Here is a 20,098-nt window from a genome sequence, read left to right as displayed (position 1 = left end):
ATAATCATCCACATATGTTCTTTTAAACATGTAAGCATAATCCACATAACGTTTTTTTCACAAAAATGACCTAGAAATGCATATGTATCCCTAACTATCATGCAATAGAAAAGGCAAGGTCAAGCAAACAGAACAGTACGAATCTTGGTAGAAGACTCTTGCCCCATTGTGCTGACTTCTCCGAGTACATTGATACTCTGCGTGGTTTAGATGGGCCGAGCTGATCTTGCATGATGGTTCAATGCCCTCCCCTGTGCCTACTGTCTGCTGACCTTGAAAGAACCCCTGAGCCAAAATGAAACCTCGTGAAAATCAAACACCCAGGGGGAGACCTTGCATCACTCTGGCAGTCACAGTGTTCCCTCACAGATCAGGTCATTACGTTGCCCAACCGTTGGGAACAGCCCACCCCTCTGTCCTATAAATACAGGGCCTTGGGTAACTCGTTCTTTGCACTGCTCACTGGCTCCCTTCCTTGTCACTACTACCATCACAGCAACAGGACAAGACCCCGAGAACCATGCAGTCTGCCGATGCCAAGCTGAGCCGCAACTCCCTGCTCCTGTCCCTGAACCGCTACAATGCGGCGGTGCACACCATGGAGCAGACGGTGCTCATCCCCAGCCTGCTGCGTGAGGTGCCGTCGGACGACGTGCTCGAGCTGGACGCAGCCGAGGACGCCAAAGACCTGTACGAGTGCTACCAGATGCTGAAGACCATTCGCAACACTGTGGACTACAACGACCTCATCAATCCCCACGACGACACCAAGGTCAAACGTCAGGCTGGCCAGCAGAAGAGTCTGGAGCCCCAGATGGAAGTGGACCCCGAGGCTCTCTTTCAGTTCCACCTCAGTGGGCTGTTCTCCATCATGAGCCACCTCACCAAGAGCTCCCAGACCCTCACGGCCAAATACATGGAGATCATCGGCATTAGCAACTAATAGTCTTGCTGAGGACTGTTGGGACAGGCAATGAGTTCAATCTTATTTTCATATGACCTTTATGTAACAAATGTGCTTCTTGAACGAAACATCTTTCAGGAAACAACCTTAAGAGCCAACCTGACCAGTCAATATGTTTACATAAGCTTTGTGCCAAAGTTGCAGAGTTTGTGAAAGTGAAGTAAAGGAATGGTTGATAAAAACTCTACGTCTCTTTGTTTGTTTTACCATCATATAGCACATTCCACAAAATCATCCGTAGTTGTTGTTTTCAGTAACATCAAACTATTTATTTTGTTGCACTGTTGATATCCAAAACACTGTCTTGTTACAGTTATGGTTCTTGCTGTTGAGTACTTAAGAACAGGCAAATATTGCAACCGTTGGGCAAATAGTTGCAGAAATTCAGCTGTTGGGCATAATCCAGCTGATGAATTGAGGAGTCATATCATATATAAACTTTAGGAATGATACTTATATTTGCTATAGAAAATGCATCACTGTCACATGTTTAAAAAAAAACCCGCATATGTATGCAGTGAACCTTAAACTTAGATCAGTATTTGCTTGACCACGAGATTCAATTCTGCATGTCAGCTCCAGTTATTAGATAACCTCAATAAAAGGGATTTGGTCTTACATTTCCTGCGAACAGTTTTTGGCCATAGAGCTCTGTGTGATTCATCTATTTCTATTTTGTCTGCAAGAGACTGTCAAAGCCTGAAAGCAGCTGGGTCCAGAAAAGATGTAGCCCTGTCTTAACTATTGTAAAACTCTACCATGAGAAGGGATGGGCCATGTCATCATAAGAATCCCCTCAATGACATGAGCTGCTAGCGATTGATCAACACCAGCATCAGGCTTGCAAACGGTTTTAACCTCCCAATGTTTGACTCATTGAATCTAACAGGCGTGCCCTCATCTTTAAGTAGTGAAACCTTTGAAATTCAAGTCAGATACTGCCACCTTGTGGTCACACCTTTATTTCTTACTTTGTTGCAAGTCTGTTTTCAAAACAAACGTTCAAATTCACATTTACATTACATTTAGCAGACACTTTTATCCAAAGTGACATACAAAGGAGAGAACAGTCAAGCTACAAGCAATAGAGACCTAGTGTAACAATAAATACTACTTTACATTAGAAATAAAAAAAGTGCAGGAATGTAACTACTGTAAGTGCGAGTTAAGTACTAGTTAGAGGATATAGCATTAGAGGAAAGATAATGAGAGGTAGACGAAGGAGAGGACGTGCAAGTTAGAAAAGGAGGTGCACTCTGAAAGTTAGGTGTCTTCACCCATTCCAAATTCTGAGTTTGGGTGATGGTTCAGTGCCCTCCACTGTGCCCACTGTCTGGTGACCTTGGGTCTAGATTTATGTATCGTAAGTCAGCACACAGAAATGTAAGTTCTAATGAAAAGTTTTGAAAAGATCACAAACTCGATGGAAAAATAAAATGTTCAAAACTTCATCATGGTATTTCAGAATAAAATATGACTACTGGATTTGTGGTTTATAGTAATATTGAAGTAAATTCTGTGATATCAGTGTCAGAAAGTATGGGATTTCTTTTCTTAATGGTATAATTATCTTGGTTTCTCAAGTAATTTGTGGTGAGCAATTTAGAGATTATAAATATCTTGGGGAAGTAGTGAACCTTCCACCTTCCAGTCAGTATGGCCTCCCCAAGTTGCAGAACTCCATCCATGAAAAAACCTTATAAGAGATCTTACATTCTTCACTTGCATATTATTTTAAAAGCATAGTCCATGTCAGAATATATCAGAATGAATTTGACTCAATCATATTGTACAAAATAATCATGACAAAAGATGGACCACAAAAGTTAAATTTTTATATGACATATATTACAATACATTGTATTGGAAGCAGTCTATCACACAACAGTTGACTGTAGCCATCCATGGAACATCCACACAAGCATTCTTGGTTACATCAACGGATTGGATGGAAGGGCTCCACAATCTCTGCAAAGGTCTTCCTCTCTGCAGAAACAAAATGATGGAATTTAACTTAAAGCCAGAAACTTGGCAAACATCTTGATGCTCATCAGCTGTATACAAATGCAAAACGAAGTGGGAGTTGGTGCAGGCATGAAAGTGCAATGGCATTCAAATATCACAACAGCTAAGACATAGACTTGTGGTTACCTTTTTCAGCAAATTCTTCAGGGTGGGATCGGGCATATGACATCATGTCCCGGTCCAGTTTGGCTTGCTTGTAATTCACAATTTTTGTGACATAATAGCCAACAACCCACCCCACTGTTGTGAGTAGGGTGTGCCGATGGAGACCTTTAGAAGAGAGATCATGTTAACTTGCAACTCAGTCTGAACAACACGTCATGTATAAGCTATTTGATGTAGTCAGTAGGCTACTAACTGGGCATGCCATTGTGGCATATGGGGAATGCTCAACATTTAAACCTTAAATTCGTTTTCAGACTAGGAGGAATTTAATTATTTATTTGTTTGTTTGTTTGTTTGTTTGTTGGGGTGGGGGTCTGGGTTGATAAAGGTCAAGCTTGATAAATTGTTTTGTATAATAGCGGTGTTATTTCAGAATAGAAATGAGAGTAGAGATGGTTTAAAATTGCATACAAGGGGTTATGAAAAACTTAACTGTAATTCCGTTCCTGCCACTTTAACTAACGTTAGCCCAGCTTACTTCCTATCAAAGCTATCCGAAGATAAGATAGTTATTGTCACTGACATTACATACAAAGAACGGGTTTAAGGATTTCCTATAGGTCTGATACAAGTCTCCGACCAGCTAGTAACTTACAAGTTAAATTACCTGTCAACTTGAATGACATTAGTCGACCTAATTTAACGTTGACGTTACCATTTTTCTACTAACCTTACTAACCTACTACTGGACATGTATTACCGGTTAATTCAACTAAAAATCTAATTTTACGATCAAATCTAAGTTGACTGTATGCTGTATGAAAACAACTCAAACCCATTGCTAACTATTGCGGCTAGCAAACGCTGGGCTTGTCAACTCACCGGACATCACAGCAGGCCTTCGGTTCAGATTATTGTGCAGCATTGATACCAACAAACCAGACATGCCAAGCCAAACTGAATTCCTATTTGCAATCCCAGGTGGAGGGAGTGCATTTGCTTCTTCAGGAAGAAGCCCCATCGTTAAACGAGGTGTTTACGCGCTCCGCTTTAAGCACAATCAACAGCAATTCAGATAACTAGCATTTCACCTCACAGAGGGAAATCAAGGGCAGTGTTTAGAGGGAAATGTACGACAGACGCAAAGTTCCGAGTAGAACTCACAGTACTGGACACATTGGTTCCGCATGTGAAACACAAAATAGTCTAGCTTTACAGCCCCAAGCGACACCTTGAATGTTTTATAGTGTGTTTATTTCATAGTCTTGATAATGGCATTCGAGTTTTCCCTGAATATAATATTGATAAGCAAAAACATCGAACAAGGATCAAACAGACCAAAAACATTGCTTAGCAAGTGAAGAAAGAACTGCAGTCTACCTCACAAAATCAAATATAAACTATAGGGCACTTAAGATAATGCAATGTAGATGACATAATCTAAGTTGAGGAGAGTAGCATTATATATTAAACTTGCATAATCTTAATGTCTCTAGAACTATCACTGCATGTTTGTGACACATCCAATTCTGGTTACTTTCAAAAGCCTATTTGTGAGAATCCGACCATGAAACTGGATCAGAATAATTTCCCTTTTCAGATGACAAACGCTATTTGGCTGTGGTATCATTTTAATTATGCAACAGGCACTTAGTAGAAAAGAAGTAGTAAGCTTTCCAAACAAAGGGATTGCATGGGAGACAACTCCCAGAAACAAACATCTGAAAAACAGTCTTTTCCTGAATTCCTGGAGTTTTAGCAAGTTATCAGTTAATACTACGAGTTGTTATCCGTTAATACATGAAGTTGTTTTTTGATGAAAGACCTATTGGGATCGATTGAGGCTTAATGAGGTAAATCATATGCTGTGTATATTTTTCACAGTGTTCTGATCATGGGCCCTGCAGCAAAGAAGACTTTACAGGTTAAATAACCATAGCCTTTCTCGTAACAGTTATCCTAATTCAAATAACCTGGAGTCGGCTTACATGGAGGAACAATCACACATGCATGGAGGTGCAATCCTTAATTACTCCTCCTTCCTTTTTCCAATACCATCATGTAAAGATGGCATTTTATCAACCAGTGGCCCAGAGTTGTTTTTAAAGCAGGATTCCAGTCACTCTTCCTGGTTTTCCTATTGTTTATCAGCCATTCAGTGGATTTTCAGCAACCTTAAACAAATATACACACATATACAGACAGACAGACAGACAGACACACACACACACACACACACACACACACACACACACACACACACACACACACACACACACACACACACACACACACACACACACACACATTCAGGCATTCAGTCGTTCATCCCACTCATCCCACCCCCCTACCCCTTTCATTCTCTCTCTGCCACACAGACGGGGTGAACTGGTTAGGTGAGGAATCAGGTGATGTCACAAAAATGCACCAAAGGCTAGTACTCTCTGGTGCGGCAGGTGAATACAGTCACAGGTGAGGTAAGTGGCACATTTGTCACGATGTATTGGCAATTAACTCATCGGAAAAATACGCAGGAGAAAGAGTAGATGAGAGGGGAACTTAAGAGAGAAGAGTATGAAATTGTGTTAAAAAAGGAGCACAAATGAGGAGAATGGTGGGCTAACAGACATGGAGTAACTATAAGCTATTTGGAATTTGGCTGTAGTTGTGTTGGGATTTGTGTGTCTTTATTGGCTGAAAAGGGATGAGATTATCAGTGGTACAACCATTACTATGAGCAGACTGTCTACCTTTGTTGAGTTGAGAGCAACACATGCTTGTTAGCAGTTTATAGTTCATGTTAAGGTTTTTTGCTGGCCCTATGTGTGACACACAAGTGGAGCTAGAAAAGGAGAAGATAGTACCAGTACAGAGTACAAGAACAGCATGTAATTGAGTAAGTAATTGAAATAATGGAAAAAGGATGGAGATTTCAAAAGAAGACAAAAACAGGGTGATGATGAACTGTATCACTATAACATCATGGCAAAAAAAGTTGTTGTGTACTGTAAGAAGTATTGTCTGTTCTGTTTCTACATCTTCTCTCCACATTGTTTCCTTTTATTGTTTTCTTCGCCGATGCTGTGCTACACAGTTCTATATAGCTGTTGGCTATAAGTGCACTTTATCAATAATAGTATCTAATCTGAAATCTATCAAGTCTTTGGCTAGTGGAATCAGGTGCATTCATCTAATGTAGGGGCAGCAAAATAATAAAAGCTCAAGGTGGCATCAGTCCCCTATTCGTAGGATTTAGTTTAAAAGTATAGCACAATTAATGTAGCATCTTAATGCATAAACTGACTGATATGAGCAGAAATAAGGATTATAGACGGGCTAATGTTGATCTTAATCCAGCGTGGTAAGGATGTTATTGTTTTCAGTTAAGACATCTGTATCAGACATTGTGATGTTGGGTGGGAATTAATATTACATGATCCATGTTTCTTACTGGGCATGAGCACATGTATGTGTGTGTGTGTGTGTGTGTGTGTGTGTGTGTGTGTGTGTCTGTGTGTATGTGTCTCATGCTGGATATAGACTCACACAAACACAAACACAATCACATGCGCATGCACACACACTAAGGCAGATTCCTTTTAGACACAGCCCGTTAATGGTCCTCTTACATCACAGGCGCTGATGGACAATCCAGCTTACACAGGAATTGCTGTGTCCCCTATCTCTCCACCCCCTTCATACCTAGAGGCCAGTGCATGTCCTCCCCACCCTACAGAGGTGCCGACCACACCTCCACCTGCCTACACTCCTGGATCCTATCTACCTAGCTATTGTGAAATAGGTACAGGAAAAAACCTACATACACAAACACACACAACACAGAATACTGGAGCACTACAGACTGTGTTTTGCTAGATTAGTAAATATTCAATGACAAATACAAATGGCAAGCATTTATAAATCCTAATTTCAGTGAGATAAAGAAGTTTATCTCAATAGTATCTTCTTAGCTAGTAGTATAAATGATTCCCTTTGTAACCGAGTATTTATGGAAGCAGTTGTTATTGCTTCCCAGAGCATGAAACTATTCCAGACTTTCAGCTTGATTCAGTTTTATAGTGAGATTGGCTGTAAGCAAGGCAGGAAATGCTTCTTTTGAGAGATTCTAAATCATTTATGGTCATTTACGCTTTACTTCCCGATTCCTCATAGATAATGTTGCTAACGCTGCTCAAAGCCAAGCTCATCACCATGGCAACCACGAAGAATCTTATCCAGCTCTCTCCATTCCAGGAAATGTGGTGATTCATCGTGAAGGTGAACACACATACACACACACACACACAAAGTACAAACACTTAAGCTCTTTGTCTCTGCAGCATGGCATCTCCATGATAAAATCTCTCAACCATCCCTCCTCCAGTGACGGGGACCACCCAGGTGGTGAGCCCGCCGGTAGTGGTGGTTCAGCCCATTGAAACACTGGAAGACAGCCCCACGGTGACAGTCTGTCCACACTGCCATCAGCAGGTCACCACCAACGTTACCCACAAATCTGGCATGACTGCATGGTCCACGTGTCTGCTGCTCACACTGCTGGGGTAAGATTTAGATAAGGTTCTGGCAAATACACGGACACAGACCATCTCTCTCTCTCCCTCTTACACACACACACAAACACACACACACACACACACACACACACACACACGCAAACACGCAAACACGCATGCACACTAAGATCCACCATTCCAAACATGTACATATCCACATAGCTAAGCATTATCACATATCATCTTCTCATCCTTGGTGGAGTGTTCAGGTCTTCCCTGATATAACATTTTCTATTTCCCTCTCCCCTCTTTGTATCTCTCCCTTCTTGCTGTCTCTCACATCCTCAGGTTGTTCTGTGGGTTTTGTCTCATCCCATTCCTGATAAATGGATGTAAAGATGTCCACCACTCCTGCCCCCAATGCCATCACCACATTGGCATCTTCATACGCACATAGCACACAGACACAAGGAGATGAAAAAAAAACGTTCTTTAATTAAGACACACAGAAGGACCACATATACACACACACACACACCTTCTACATACACAAACACAAAACCACTCACTCATCATCATCTTCATCTTCATCTTCATCTTCATCTTCATCCTCTTCACCATCGTCATCAGTGAACACTGAGTACCAAATCAACTGTAATCCAACACACCAACACAATATCTGAATGACAAAACATTATCATAATTGATGGGAATGACACACATATAATTGGTTCATGAGGTCACCTCATCATATTTGTACATTTGTTTATAGATATTTGGGTTTCCCTGAAGACCAGTCTGACTGTCACAGTGCAGCTGTAATTGAACTGTTTATTTTGAACTGTATCCATCCCTCCTTCGGCTGGGAATACAGCATACATGTGTAATGCATAAGTCTCACGTGGAGTTGACATGATTCACCCATCCAAGCAGGTCCTGCATTATGACTATGCTGATGCTGCAGGCATGGCCCTGTCCTGTCGGCTCTTATAAGTCTGCATCGGAGAGTATCTGAGTGTGAGTTTGCTTCAGTTGAAGGGACAGCAGTCTGGATGAGACTGTACTTGCAACTTTGGAACTCAGCTCTGTCAGCTGAACTCTGGAGCACTAAAGATGGCCTATCGTGGACATTTATGAGGGGTGACCTTTTGCGATGGCCGGTGGAGATGGTTCTCTTTAAGTTCATGGATAAATCCAAGAGTTTGCAGGTTGCAGGTGGCACACTGTAGAGGAAGGGCACTATAGGCTGCATCTTCTGTATGGAACACGGAGGAGTATGAAACTCTGCTCTTAGCTATAAGCTGGAATTGAACAGCCAACAATACAATATAGAACTTACTTTCGTGTCTATGCCAGGAGGAAGATGACTGAAAACGATTGTGAAAAGGATGTGTGTAAAGTAGCCCCGTTTTACTTCTGACCTATGAAATATAGTTTACAACTGACAGATATGATGTGTTTTCAAACTGTGTGACTAATTGTTGAATTTTTTAACTTTGCACTTTAGACATAGGAATATGTGGTTCTTCAAGCTCTTTTGCACATCATGTTTTTTAATGACACTCTGACTATACTGCCTCTCTTTTATTTGACAATAAAGTGTTAACCTAAATTGGAATAAGTTGAACTCAATTAAAGTACAAACAAGAAAACATAATACGTTTATTTGCTATTGCTATTTCATATAATACCGTGTCATATTTTGTATACAGACTCTATACTAAAATTACGCGCAAATCCTACATGTCCCGGTGTTCTTAGTGGTCCTAGTCACGGTGGGCTGACTTCAACTGGGTGGAATGATGTCATTGTAAAAACGGAGGAAACTCCTCTGCAATCATTGTGCAACATCGGACCAGCTTTACCAATATTACAAGCTGGGCTATCAGTACAACCCGACTGCGTTCATTTGTGCAGGTTGTACCGAATGCACACGAAATAGTACTGTTGTCGGGGTCCACCCCCAGTATCTGGTAAGTGCAAATATAAAAAAATATTACCGTTATTCAAGTTATTGCTGCCCAAAGTGAACGCATCTTGGTGGCTAGCAAACTAGCGATTAGCCACAGCTTTCCGAGTTCTCTTCGTCTTAACGGATGCTCGGATAGTAATTTCAGAGGATGCACAGTATCCGTAGTCTTTCACAATTTATACGGAGCTATACCTTACGACATTAACGCTCAGCATTAGTATAAACTGCAAAATAGCTTTGTATACATGCTCACCAATAGCTAGAGCCCAGGCATCAATAAGGTTCGGTTGTTTGGGTAGCTGGCATGTTAGCAAGAGCCAGTATCTGTTATTTCTCGTTGATAATAAATGAGAACAGCGTTGCTAAATTTGTGTTGCTGTGATTTCTTGATAACCCACGTTGCCATCGTACACAACATTATTTGTTGCCGAAATGAATGGCTAAGCTATTTTAATAAACTCACATTAATAAGCCCGTGTGGCTTTATGAAATTAGTCTTGCATTTCGGGGAAGAAATCTAATCAATGTTGAAATGAAAATAGGATAGGTAGCTTGCTAACTTGCACGTTAAGTGTTTGTCTGTGTCACAATCTAGCATGTTAAGTTCTTACGGTGTATATTCAGCAAGATTTGTTTTTTGGATAAAAATACTGTTATTTATCTTCAGCAGCTTTGATGATGCTCTTTTTATGACTCATTCGAACTTGGGCGATGTCTTTTACGCATCCTTTAGGCCTAGTAAAATAGCGTTTTGACAGCAATTTCTTCATTGTTGGTGATGTTATAGTAGTTGAAGCTTTCTACACTCTATGAATTGAATAATGATGTTGTCATTGGTATTGTGTTTGTTCGTGTGTGTGTGTGTGTGTGTGTGTGTGTGTGTGTGTGTGTGGGGGGGGGGGGGGGGGGGGGTAATTGTGAGTCTCTGGGAGTCTGGTGTACTCTTTTGAGACGTGTGTTATGTGTGCTGGGTTGCAGAGTCTGTGCGTTCTTTTCCTGAACCCCTAGCCTGTGCTTGTGTGTGCTTTATTGCAATCCTTTCAGTATCTTGCCATAGGCCTTGGCAACCAACACATTAAAACACATGCACAGAAGGCTCTACCATAGCAACGTCTCGGACCCTCCGGAGAGAGAGAAATGAAACACTCAATGTGCTTTACTTAGTGAATAGGACTTTTGATAGAGGATATAAAAACTCTGCAGCATGTATACAGATAAAAGATTAAACATAGTTTGCACATAATAATATCAATATCATGGGTTTGAATCTTTTTCACAAGATACAAATATCACATGCAGTGCAATAGGAGTATTACTATTTATAATGACACCTTTGAATAGATAAGAGTAGATGTTGTGCCCTAACTTTGAGCCTGACATCACTCTTTCTCTCTTTCTGAAAACAGAGTATGAGTACAGAAGATTATGACTACCTGTTTAAAATTGTGCTGATTGGAAATGCAGGAGTTGGGAAGACTTGCCTTGTCCGGCGGTTCACTCAGGTTGGTAATGCTTATTGATTCATTTGCTTGTTGGTACTAATTTTCTGATTTATTGGCTCAGAAAGTGGCAAATTAAATAATTGTAGCCCCTTAGGGAATGTTACTTGAAGTTGAGTGGGATGCCCTTTGGTCTTGTTATGTTGCCTGTGTTGTGACAGAGATGCTCAGCTGGTGAAAGGTTATACGATGAAAGTGAGAGGATGGGAAGGGACAAACAACGCCATATTTTTCTACTGTGTGACAATAAAGGTTCCCCTAGTTACCATTAGTTAATGCAATACTAAACATTCTAAGAGCATGGAATTCTAAACTGTAGGCCTAACTAATGTTAAATACTGACATTCATGGATTGTTTTTGCTAACAAATGAATTGCACTTTACATCCTAGACCCCCTTCTTTATTATATTGGTAAGCATGAACAAGCCATGGATGTAAACATGAGCATACAAATACTAAGCAGTAGGCCTAAAATGGTTGACTGTAGTCAATGTTTTGTTCGCTTAGGCTAATCATTTAGTCAATGTCAATATTAAGGGAACCTTTATATGGAGTGTGTCTGTTCTCCTGTACTGCCATGAGGACCGTTTTGCAGATACTGTTAATGACAAAGAGGACATTCATGAAGTGGGATGTCTGGCTTCATGCTGCTTCTCTCTGCTCTGTGCTCCAGGGCCTTTTCCCTCCTGGGCAAGGGGCCACCATCGGGGTGGACTTCATGATCAAAACGGTGGAAATCAAAGGGGAAAAGGTCAAGGTTGGTAAAAGCTTTTACTTGGGTTATTTCTTCTAATGTGATCTGATACATAACATGCCACCAAGCTGTGAATAGCACTGTAATAATATTGTAATACTGTTAGTACTGCAAGCGGCATTTAAAAACATGCAGCTCTTTTATTACCCTGCCTGTTCACTTGTCTTGTTAGTTAAATCAACATGTTGGATACAAAGGAAATAAAATATGCTGGGCTCTGACTGAAATCTGCCCTGTCTTGCGGGTGACTGTCCAAATCATCTGCATTCTCAGTAGAACGCTGCTCCAACTGCCTTTGATGCCTTGTCGTCTGTGTACACATGATAAATTCCCCACAGTCAGAATTGCACTGAGATGATCGGTGCTATGAATATTAATTAACATCTCTCTGGTGGGTTTCCAAATGTCTGGCCTGTTTGAAGAGAGAAAATGCACCTGTGGAGACTAATGCATCAACCTGATTCCCTGAAACCTGTAATTGAAGATGTTCTGTTGTACCCATAGATCTTGATAAACACTATTACATAAACTACTCCTGCTGCCACAATGATTAATGTTATCGTGTTTCCTGTCAATTCTAATATATTTATGTAATGATGCTCGTTCAGAGAATGTATTGATCTTTTGGGTCATATTTCCTGTCTAACTGTAGGAGATGATATTGTTAATATATGACTGATGTATCACAGTTAAAGGAGCAGTTTTAGATTTGTGTTTAAGCCTTCTGTGATAATATAATTCAGAAAACATGATTAGACATAATGTTTCCTAATGTTCTTGTGCATTTTATACATGATGTTCCCTTTCAGTCAATTCACTTGGTGCACCACATATAGTATGGGATATCACCCCCTAGTGTATCTAGCTGAAGACACCTCTGTCAACCCCTAAAAGGCAAATCATGTGTGGTGACGAAGGAAGGCCACATATTTTGCCAAATATTTGCAGCCCTGTGGTTAATACTCAGGACAGGTGTCCTCTACACAGGAATGCATTTTTATCCTGTCTGGTTATGCATACAGTAAGACTGCCAGAAAAAGCAAATGGGTCTCTCTCTCTCCCTCTTTCTCTCCCACTCTCTCTCTCTCTCTCTCTCTCTCTCTCTCTCACACTCTCCCTCTTTCACATATGAAAAACAACATAGGATAGATAACACATCTTCAGTCAAATTCTGTATTCCATAATGATAAACTAAGGGTTGTCAGGTATTTCTACCAGACTGTTTAACAGGATGCTATGGAGCATGAGCATCCGCAAGAGGTGTGCGAGGTCTAATGCCGGTTAACCTGGGTATGAACTATCCCAGCTATCTCTTGCTTAGAGAACCACCTTAACAGTTCGTAGTTGTTAGCATGTGTAATATGAACTCATTTTAATATGTGTGAATATGAAGTTGTTGATATGAAGCTTCCATAAAATCCATATCTATAATCCTTGTTGCGATTTGTTTAAATAACCACAAAATAAGCTACTTGGTGTTAGTTGATGCTAAGCCCAAATTCCATTAAACCTATGCCTGATACATACAGTATGTAACATTTTGAAAGGATGCATATTGACTTAAATACAAGGCAAAAGGTATAAGGGTTTCAAATATTGTTTTTGTTGAGGGATTTGAAAGAAATCTAGCTGCTTCACTAGGTTTTTGTTTCGCTAGATTTCCCTCAGTGAAAGCCGGGAACGGTGAGCTCTCAGCCCACTGCATGCTGTGGGTCGATTCTTTTCAAATCACGTGTAGTAACTGAAAACATCTAGTTAGTGAAATCATAGTCCTATGTTGCCAAGAGAATGAGCATTTTTAGCTTGTAGTCATCCACAAAGATAGGAATAGATTTAAGGAAACTATTGGCTGACGCACAGACATGAGTTCTTCTCCCCAAATAAAAAAAGAGCAACTTCAGGTAGAACGAATATCTGTTTCCATCACATGTGCCTTCCTGCATAATGTATTTGGATTCAGGTACATCCCTCGTCCCCATGTCACCATGCGTCATCTGCCTTTTAGGTGTGATTAGAGGTGTCTTCAGCCTAACAACGTCGACACTATCTGTGTTGTACCTAGTTCCTCTCCTTCAGGCAGCAGTGGTTAACCTGTGCATAACCTAACGTTTCTTTATTTCAAACATCTGTTATATTTGTTTTTATTTCCTTTGTGGGTATATTTTTCGCTAACAGCCAGAAACAAAGATGGCAAAATGCATTGGGACATTCTGTAATGTTGTCCACCATTCCCCTCAGAATCACATCATTATGGTTTGCAGGCTTAGTTATTTTCTGGCCACAGCAACTGAAAATTGCACCTGTGACGTATCAATTACAACACATGGTACTTTGTTTTGGCAGCTTCAGATTTGGGACACAGCTGGACAGGAGAGGTTCCGGTCCATTACGCAGAGCTACTACCGCAGTGCCAACGCTCTCATCCTCACCTACGACATCACCTGCGAGGATTCTTTCTGCTGCCTTCCAGAATGGCTGAGGGAGATCGAACAATATGCAAACAACCAAGTTGTCACCATCCTAGTCGGTGAGCCTCCGAATTGTATTTATGTGCTTCTGATTTATTCATAGATGGCCCAAGAATTATCAAGGCTGAAGAGGAAACTTGTAGGTTCAGTACTGTTGTTTTGTGCCAGACATCGGGAATTATGAATGAGCAGACTTCAAGAAGTTTAAGCTAGAGCTAACAATCAGAATTTTACAATTAGCTTGCTGTGTGGGTTGAGTAGAAATACAGCCGGACTCCCTGTAGTCAAGGCTTCAATGCATAAGGAAAATATATTTTACTCCTACATATTCTTATGTATTAGTGATACAAACTACTGAAAACCAGCCAAATGACTGACTGAGCGGCTCCTTAAAGCTCCAGCTTGTGACCCTTGTTTGGGGTACTAAGGCATAAAAATGGCTCTATTTGCTTCGGAGGTCTTTCTCTTTTGCCTTTAGAAAAAAAGCATTTTAGCAACAGTAACAGCAGTATACATACTATTGTGCAGTAGAGTTTCCACTCCCTAAGGCAAGTGGTTTTATATTCAGCCTACAATGCTCCTTGTTATAAGACAGCCTGTCTCATGCTAATATTAGCTGCAGTTGTACTGTACTGTAAGCAAGGTCGCTAACAATCAGTTATCAGTAGCTACAGCTCAATCCTGCATTTGCTACCCATTTATTCTATGTTGGAGGGTGATGATTACAATTCCCTCACAGAATGTTGACAAGCTCTGACGATAGGAAAGTGTTTTGTACACACTGTCTAAATAAAAAGCTATGCGAACTGCTGTGTACCAGAGGCTAGCATGGAAGGGCTGTGAGATGTACCCCAATTCATGGATGCTCTGAAACAACAAGTTTTGAAGAGCCAAAGGCCCATCTACCACGCTTAAGGTTCTAGAGTTGAGCCTTTGGGGCAGATGTGTACAACAGTATGACAGACAAAGATGAGCAGTTGAAGGTAGTTCACGAGTTAGAGACTCCGAGTTAGGAATGCATTGCAGTACAATCCTGGTGACTTTGAATGACAGGCTGTTCAGCTTGCTGTCATCACTTATGTATTAATGTATCAGCATGTTTAAACACAGTCTGTCCTCTATGTAAGGGGAGTGTAATCTCCTTTTCTCCCATCCTCGTATACTGACACTTAATCCCCTCTTTGCAGGGAACAAGATTGACCTGGCGGATAGGCGGGAGGTGGTGAGGCAGAGAGCTGAAGAGTTCGCTGATACGCAGAGCATGCTCTACCTTGAGACCTCCGCCAAGGAGTCCGACAATGTGGAGAAGCTCTTCCTGGACCTGGCTTGCGAGCTTATTCGCGATGCCAAGCAGAACACTCTGGACAATGGTGAGAACTCACCCATGCCTGGCGAAGGGAAGAACATCAGCTATCTGAGCTGCTGCAGCCTCAACTGAAGGGTGGGGTACGCCCAGGAAAATGGCCGACGCAACACTCTCTCGGCTGTTACCTTGGATGGAGGGGGGAGGGGGGGGCGGGAGTGGGGTGTGGGTGATGGAGTTGGTGCTCTCTTACGACCTCTGCCCAGCTGTGGACAAGTTACATGTGCTGTTGCCACCGAGGTCTGGTTTGTCTGCTTGTGTGTTTGTGATAACCCTCCTGTGAACTGTAGGGTGTGTTTCTGTTAACAAAAAAAAAAAGGCGTCCCTTAGATTCACCCCTAAAGAAAACATTAATAGAATGTTGAGAAGATACAGTTCATGCTGCTGACTCTAAGGGGCGCTGTGTCGCCCTGAACTGAAAGCAAAGGGAAGAACTCCATGCCTTTTTCGCCAGATAATGCAAGTTTAGTCATTCTTTTACTAAACTAAGATTCGCTCAGAGAGTAAAATTTGCTAGAGATGTATTGCAGGAATTAATTGTATGCACCTCTGCTTAGTGTAGTGGATAGCCCACAGTCATTTTTCGTGTGTGTGTGTGTGTGTGTGTGTGTGTGTGTGTGTGTGTGAGTGTGAGCGAGCAAGAGATCACTGAAAACACAGGTCTTCACCAGCAGTGTCACCCCCATGACGATGATTATGGCAATGTTGAGGATGAGTCAGAGCATCTTCATAGGTTATGTGACTCTCACATGCTCAATTGTGACATGAGCAGGTCTGCTCTCGTGTGCCATCATGTAACCCACCAACATGAGTCACACACATTCCCCCCCTGCACTCGTCACAAAAACACAACAAATGTGACTGGTGATGAGGCATTTATAAGTCAATCCATGCCACATTTGTTTTTCACTCTTGTTAGTTAACAGGATGAATATCAATCGGGCAACAAAATATATTTGTAGGCACTCTTAAGGGCCGTCACCCAAAATTGACTAGTGTCTTTATTTTTGGTGGGGAGTAAGCTGTCTCATTTTCAAAACTGAACAGAACACGAAAAGAATGAATGGTCTGATGCTTCACCCCAGTGTGGCGATTCTGTATGGCTAGGACCACATAGACACACACCGCAGTCCATTATTTGATGGTATATACACAAGAACACTAATAGCTGCCCAAGTACAATAGCATCAATACCAGCCCGGTTTTTCCCTTTTTACAGTATTATTTTACAAGTTATGTTTGCGCTGTATTACATTGTTGTTCTTCTGCCATTGTTGAGAGTGCTTGAGATGTTGTGCACGTGGTGGAATATGTTATTTTCAGCCATTTTGAGGTTACTGTACTGTGATATAGTACTGTAGTGTATTGATGATCTACAGCACAATCATTATGCCATTTAACTGCCATTTCTACAAACAAACCATGTAGGCTAGGTGTTTGTTTTTAGCATTATGTGTTTTTGCATGGTGCTTTCGTGGAGCATTTAGTGTGATATTCTCTCCAGTCCTTGGATCTTCAGTGGGTGAATTAAGTGTACCTCTAGGTTACTCATATAACATTGAGTATAATGTACTTTCCTGTCTCTTTTATTGCACCAGTGTATTTGAAATGGAACTGTGAATTTTTCTTATCCTTTAACCACCCCATTTTTTTTTTTTTTTTTTTTTGTAATCGAAAGACTCGCTGCTAAAAACAGTTTCATGCTTCATGCTAGCATGGAGACAGTTTCTGGCACACTTTGATACAGTGATAGTGTAGTAGTTGGGACATGTTTCCACATGCTCGGCTGTGGCACGTAGAGTGCCATTGTTCTCCTACTTCATCCAACCTGTGCGAAAGGAACAGCTGTCGTGTTTTTATAAACATTTTTGTCACTCCATAAATGTAATTAGGCTCCTTTTTAAAACCAGCGTGTGTGACCGTTTTCCAGGGACTTGTCAAGAGATGTTCTCTATCATCAACATTAATCCTCCTCTTCACAGTTTTCTTTTATGTGACATTGTTAGTGAGAAGGATGATATTTGCCTCACCACAATCTGAAATTGCCATATATTTTCTATTAACAAGTTTTATTTAAAGGTAAAAACCTTTTATAGTTTTGTATATACGACTTTTTTTTCTTGTGTACTATTCGCAGTGGCATAACAGGAGCTTCCAATGCACTCAGTGCCAGGTATAGTCTATATAGCTTTATTTTGTAGGATCAGTTAATTGTCATTGCCATACAGTCAGGTGATGTATAACAGGACTGAGTATACCAGTGTGGTTCAAAGGTAAGGTTGGTTTTACATGTGAAATGTTCCTATTTTTAACATGCCATAACCTTTCAAAATGTTGTCTATTAATGATGGTAGACTTTTTATGGACCATTATTTCATGAAATTATTATTTCGTAAAAACCTAATTTTCTCAAGGTTAGAGAAGTCCTTTGTGCTGTAAGGACACAATCCCCAGATGCCCCTTGTATACGCAATACATGTATGGATACAATTGATTTGGTTTCATATTTCTTACCTATTATGGTTAAAAATGTTCATTATTGGGTTGTAGTACTACTAAATGCGTAGATGCAAGGGATACATACAAGTAGCTTAATTTTTTAAATCGTAAAGCTGTTAATCATGTATTTCTTTTTCAGTCACTGCTTATTGTATGTAAGTAAATCTCTAAGCTGCCACAATAAAGTAATGGCACTAATAGCCAGTGTTCATCTTCTTTTTGATATTGAAGTAAACTGTTTGTTTGATATAGTTAATGTTTATTCAAGTACTTATATCAATTTAAACTCTACATTGGGGGACTCTGTAATAGTTTGAATTAATGTTTCAGCATTCGTTTGCCTGTTTTTATTCAGTTAGCATTTTTTACAGAGTGTAAAAAAAAAACGTATAGGCCTAACCGACACAAAAACGTTGGGCTATATTAAGAATTATTTATAGGATGTCGCTTTTATTGTAGCCTATATCTTTTTTTAATCCTCGTCCTACTGCTTGCATAGGCGACATGGGTCCGGATATTTATAGTAGCCTAGGCTGTTTAGTGCTGCTGTTAGAAGTCGTGTAGAGTTTCGGCGTGGAGCTTGTTTTTAACGCGTGAGGAAAGCGGTTCTCAGCGAAAAATAGACAGTCAAAAGATGTTTTAATAGTGGTATTGACATCAGACTGTCAACATTAGATACAGTGGCGGCGCCAGAGATTTTTTTCTGGTGGTGCTATGGGGGTGCTCGGCGTTTTACTGAGGGTGCTATGAAATTAGGGTGATAGCATATGAGTCTCATTTTTCTCTACTACAATACCTCCCCACCATATCGTCACATATGTTTACACGTTTGATCTCTAACGCGTCTTTGGGGTACATAAAAAGCGCCATTCAAATCGATCGTATTATTATTATCATTAGGCTACTTCTGACGGACGCGCACAAAGCCGCGTTCATCTCCGACGGTCAAAATGGATGCAGCATGTTATAGATAACGTAATCCCAAATACTTCACTTACTTCAGTGTGTGGATTAAAGTTTGCGCCAGATGACTACCAGGGCACCACTACCATGTGCGACAAATTAAACTAAACATACCAAGTTCAATACACTTCTAACTAAAGACGGCAGATTAGAATATCAGATAGACTTAACTTAAACAGGCAAAGAGTCAGAAATGCTTTCAAAAAGTGTATATTATTTTAGGTCACAATCAATAAAAACATGAATGAAACCAAACAGTAGGCACTCAAAACCACAATAATAAGAGATCAAAAAGTGCACACAAAACTATGCTTAAAACATCCCTTAATTGTTTCCTAATCATTTCTGCCATTACATTGATGATCTCATTCTGCACGTCATGGTGCACATACTTTGCATTTGACGGGTTGTTATCTAACTTTTTCTGAACGGTTTTATCAAATTTTCCAATTACAGATAGCACCTCGCGGAAATTACCCCTGTTTGCTGAATCCTCATCTTCAATGTGGCCTCGCTGTGAGATCCCCTGACAAGCAGTGTAGCGCAAGCTTTCCACAACATTTTTGTAATATTGGTCTTTTCGGACCATCCTGGGCGTTCATGCTTAAAAGTCACCCAGGGTGCTAGCAGCATGGCTAGCAGCGCCCTCAGTAGAGGTGAAGGGTTGACTTGGACCAGGACGTTCCTCTTCAGAATCAGAATCCAATACCTCTTGCATTTTTTCTTCCTCTTGAACATCTTCTTCAACTCAAGGAAATTTGCGGATCAAATACCGATCCATTTTCGTGATTTTGTGAACGCTTGACTTAGAATTGACCGATCGCGAGGATTACTGTTACTTAGCCTACTACTCATTGAACAATCACGTTCACGCGCAACGTGTCTGTGTCGTGCTACGTGAACAATCTGTTAATTACAATCTGTTATTTTCTTTTGTGATTAAAATATTATTATCACACAATACATTTTAT

At 40.7% G+C, this 20,098-nt stretch overlaps 4 protein-coding genes across 4 annotated transcripts; 3 read left to right on the top strand and 1 right to left on the bottom strand.

Moving 5' to 3' along the window:
* The first annotated feature begins 468 nt into the window (after positions 1-468).
* On the top strand, positions 469-1,094 carry thrsp (thyroid hormone responsive). The gene has a single exon (XM_080844934.1). The coding sequence runs from the start codon at positions 521-523 to the stop codon at positions 941-943; it is 423 nt and encodes a 140-aa protein (XP_080701060.1). The 5' UTR covers positions 469-520; the 3' UTR covers positions 944-1,094.
* A 1,806-nt stretch (positions 1,095-2,900) lies between these two features.
* Positions 2,901-4,223, bottom strand: ndufc2 (NADH:ubiquinone oxidoreductase subunit C2; the record flags this gene model as incomplete). The annotated part of the gene is made up of 3 exons (XM_080844942.1): positions 3,977-4,223; positions 3,116-3,259; positions 2,901-2,950 (listed from the first exon to the last, which is right to left on the bottom strand). The coding sequence occupies exons 1-3, from the start codon at positions 4,113-4,115 to the stop codon at positions 2,901-2,903; spliced, it is 333 nt and encodes a 110-aa protein (XP_080701068.1). The 5' UTR covers positions 4,116-4,223.
* Positions 4,224-6,736: 2,513 nt separating this feature from the next.
* On the top strand, positions 6,737-8,065 carry LOC308370281 (lipopolysaccharide-induced tumor necrosis factor-alpha factor homolog; the record flags this gene model as incomplete). Its single annotated transcript, XM_080844941.1, has 3 exons — positions 6,737-6,896; positions 7,479-7,656; positions 7,957-8,065. The coding sequence occupies 3 exons, from the start codon at positions 6,737-6,739 to the stop codon at positions 8,063-8,065; spliced, it is 447 nt and encodes a 148-aa protein (XP_080701067.1).
* A 1,395-nt stretch (positions 8,066-9,460) lies between these two features.
* Positions 9,461-15,740, top strand: rab30 (RAB30, member RAS oncogene family; the record flags this gene model as incomplete). Its single annotated transcript, XM_080844668.1, has 5 exons — positions 9,461-9,581; positions 10,987-11,082; positions 11,754-11,837; positions 14,178-14,361; positions 15,490-15,740. Exons 2-5 carry the CDS (start codon positions 10,990-10,992, stop codon positions 15,738-15,740), a joined length of 612 nt encoding a protein of 203 aa, XP_080700794.1. The 5' UTR covers positions 9,461-9,581; positions 10,987-10,989.
* Between the last annotated feature and the right edge of the window lie 4,358 nt (positions 15,741-20,098).

This window comes from Sprattus sprattus, assembly GCF_963457725.1.
Source record: "Sprattus sprattus genome assembly, chromosome: 9".
Classification (NCBI taxonomy): Eukaryota; Metazoa; Chordata; class Actinopteri; order Clupeiformes; family Clupeidae; genus Sprattus; species Sprattus sprattus.
Note: the sequence above shows the minus strand (reverse complement) of the source record. Positions and strands in the feature narration are given on the sequence as shown.

Excerpts from the sequence above, each read along its gene's own strand:
- thrsp (XM_080844934.1), top strand. The coding sequence starts at position 521 with ATGCAGTCTGCCGATGCCAAGCTGAGCCGCAACTCCCTGCTCCTGTCC.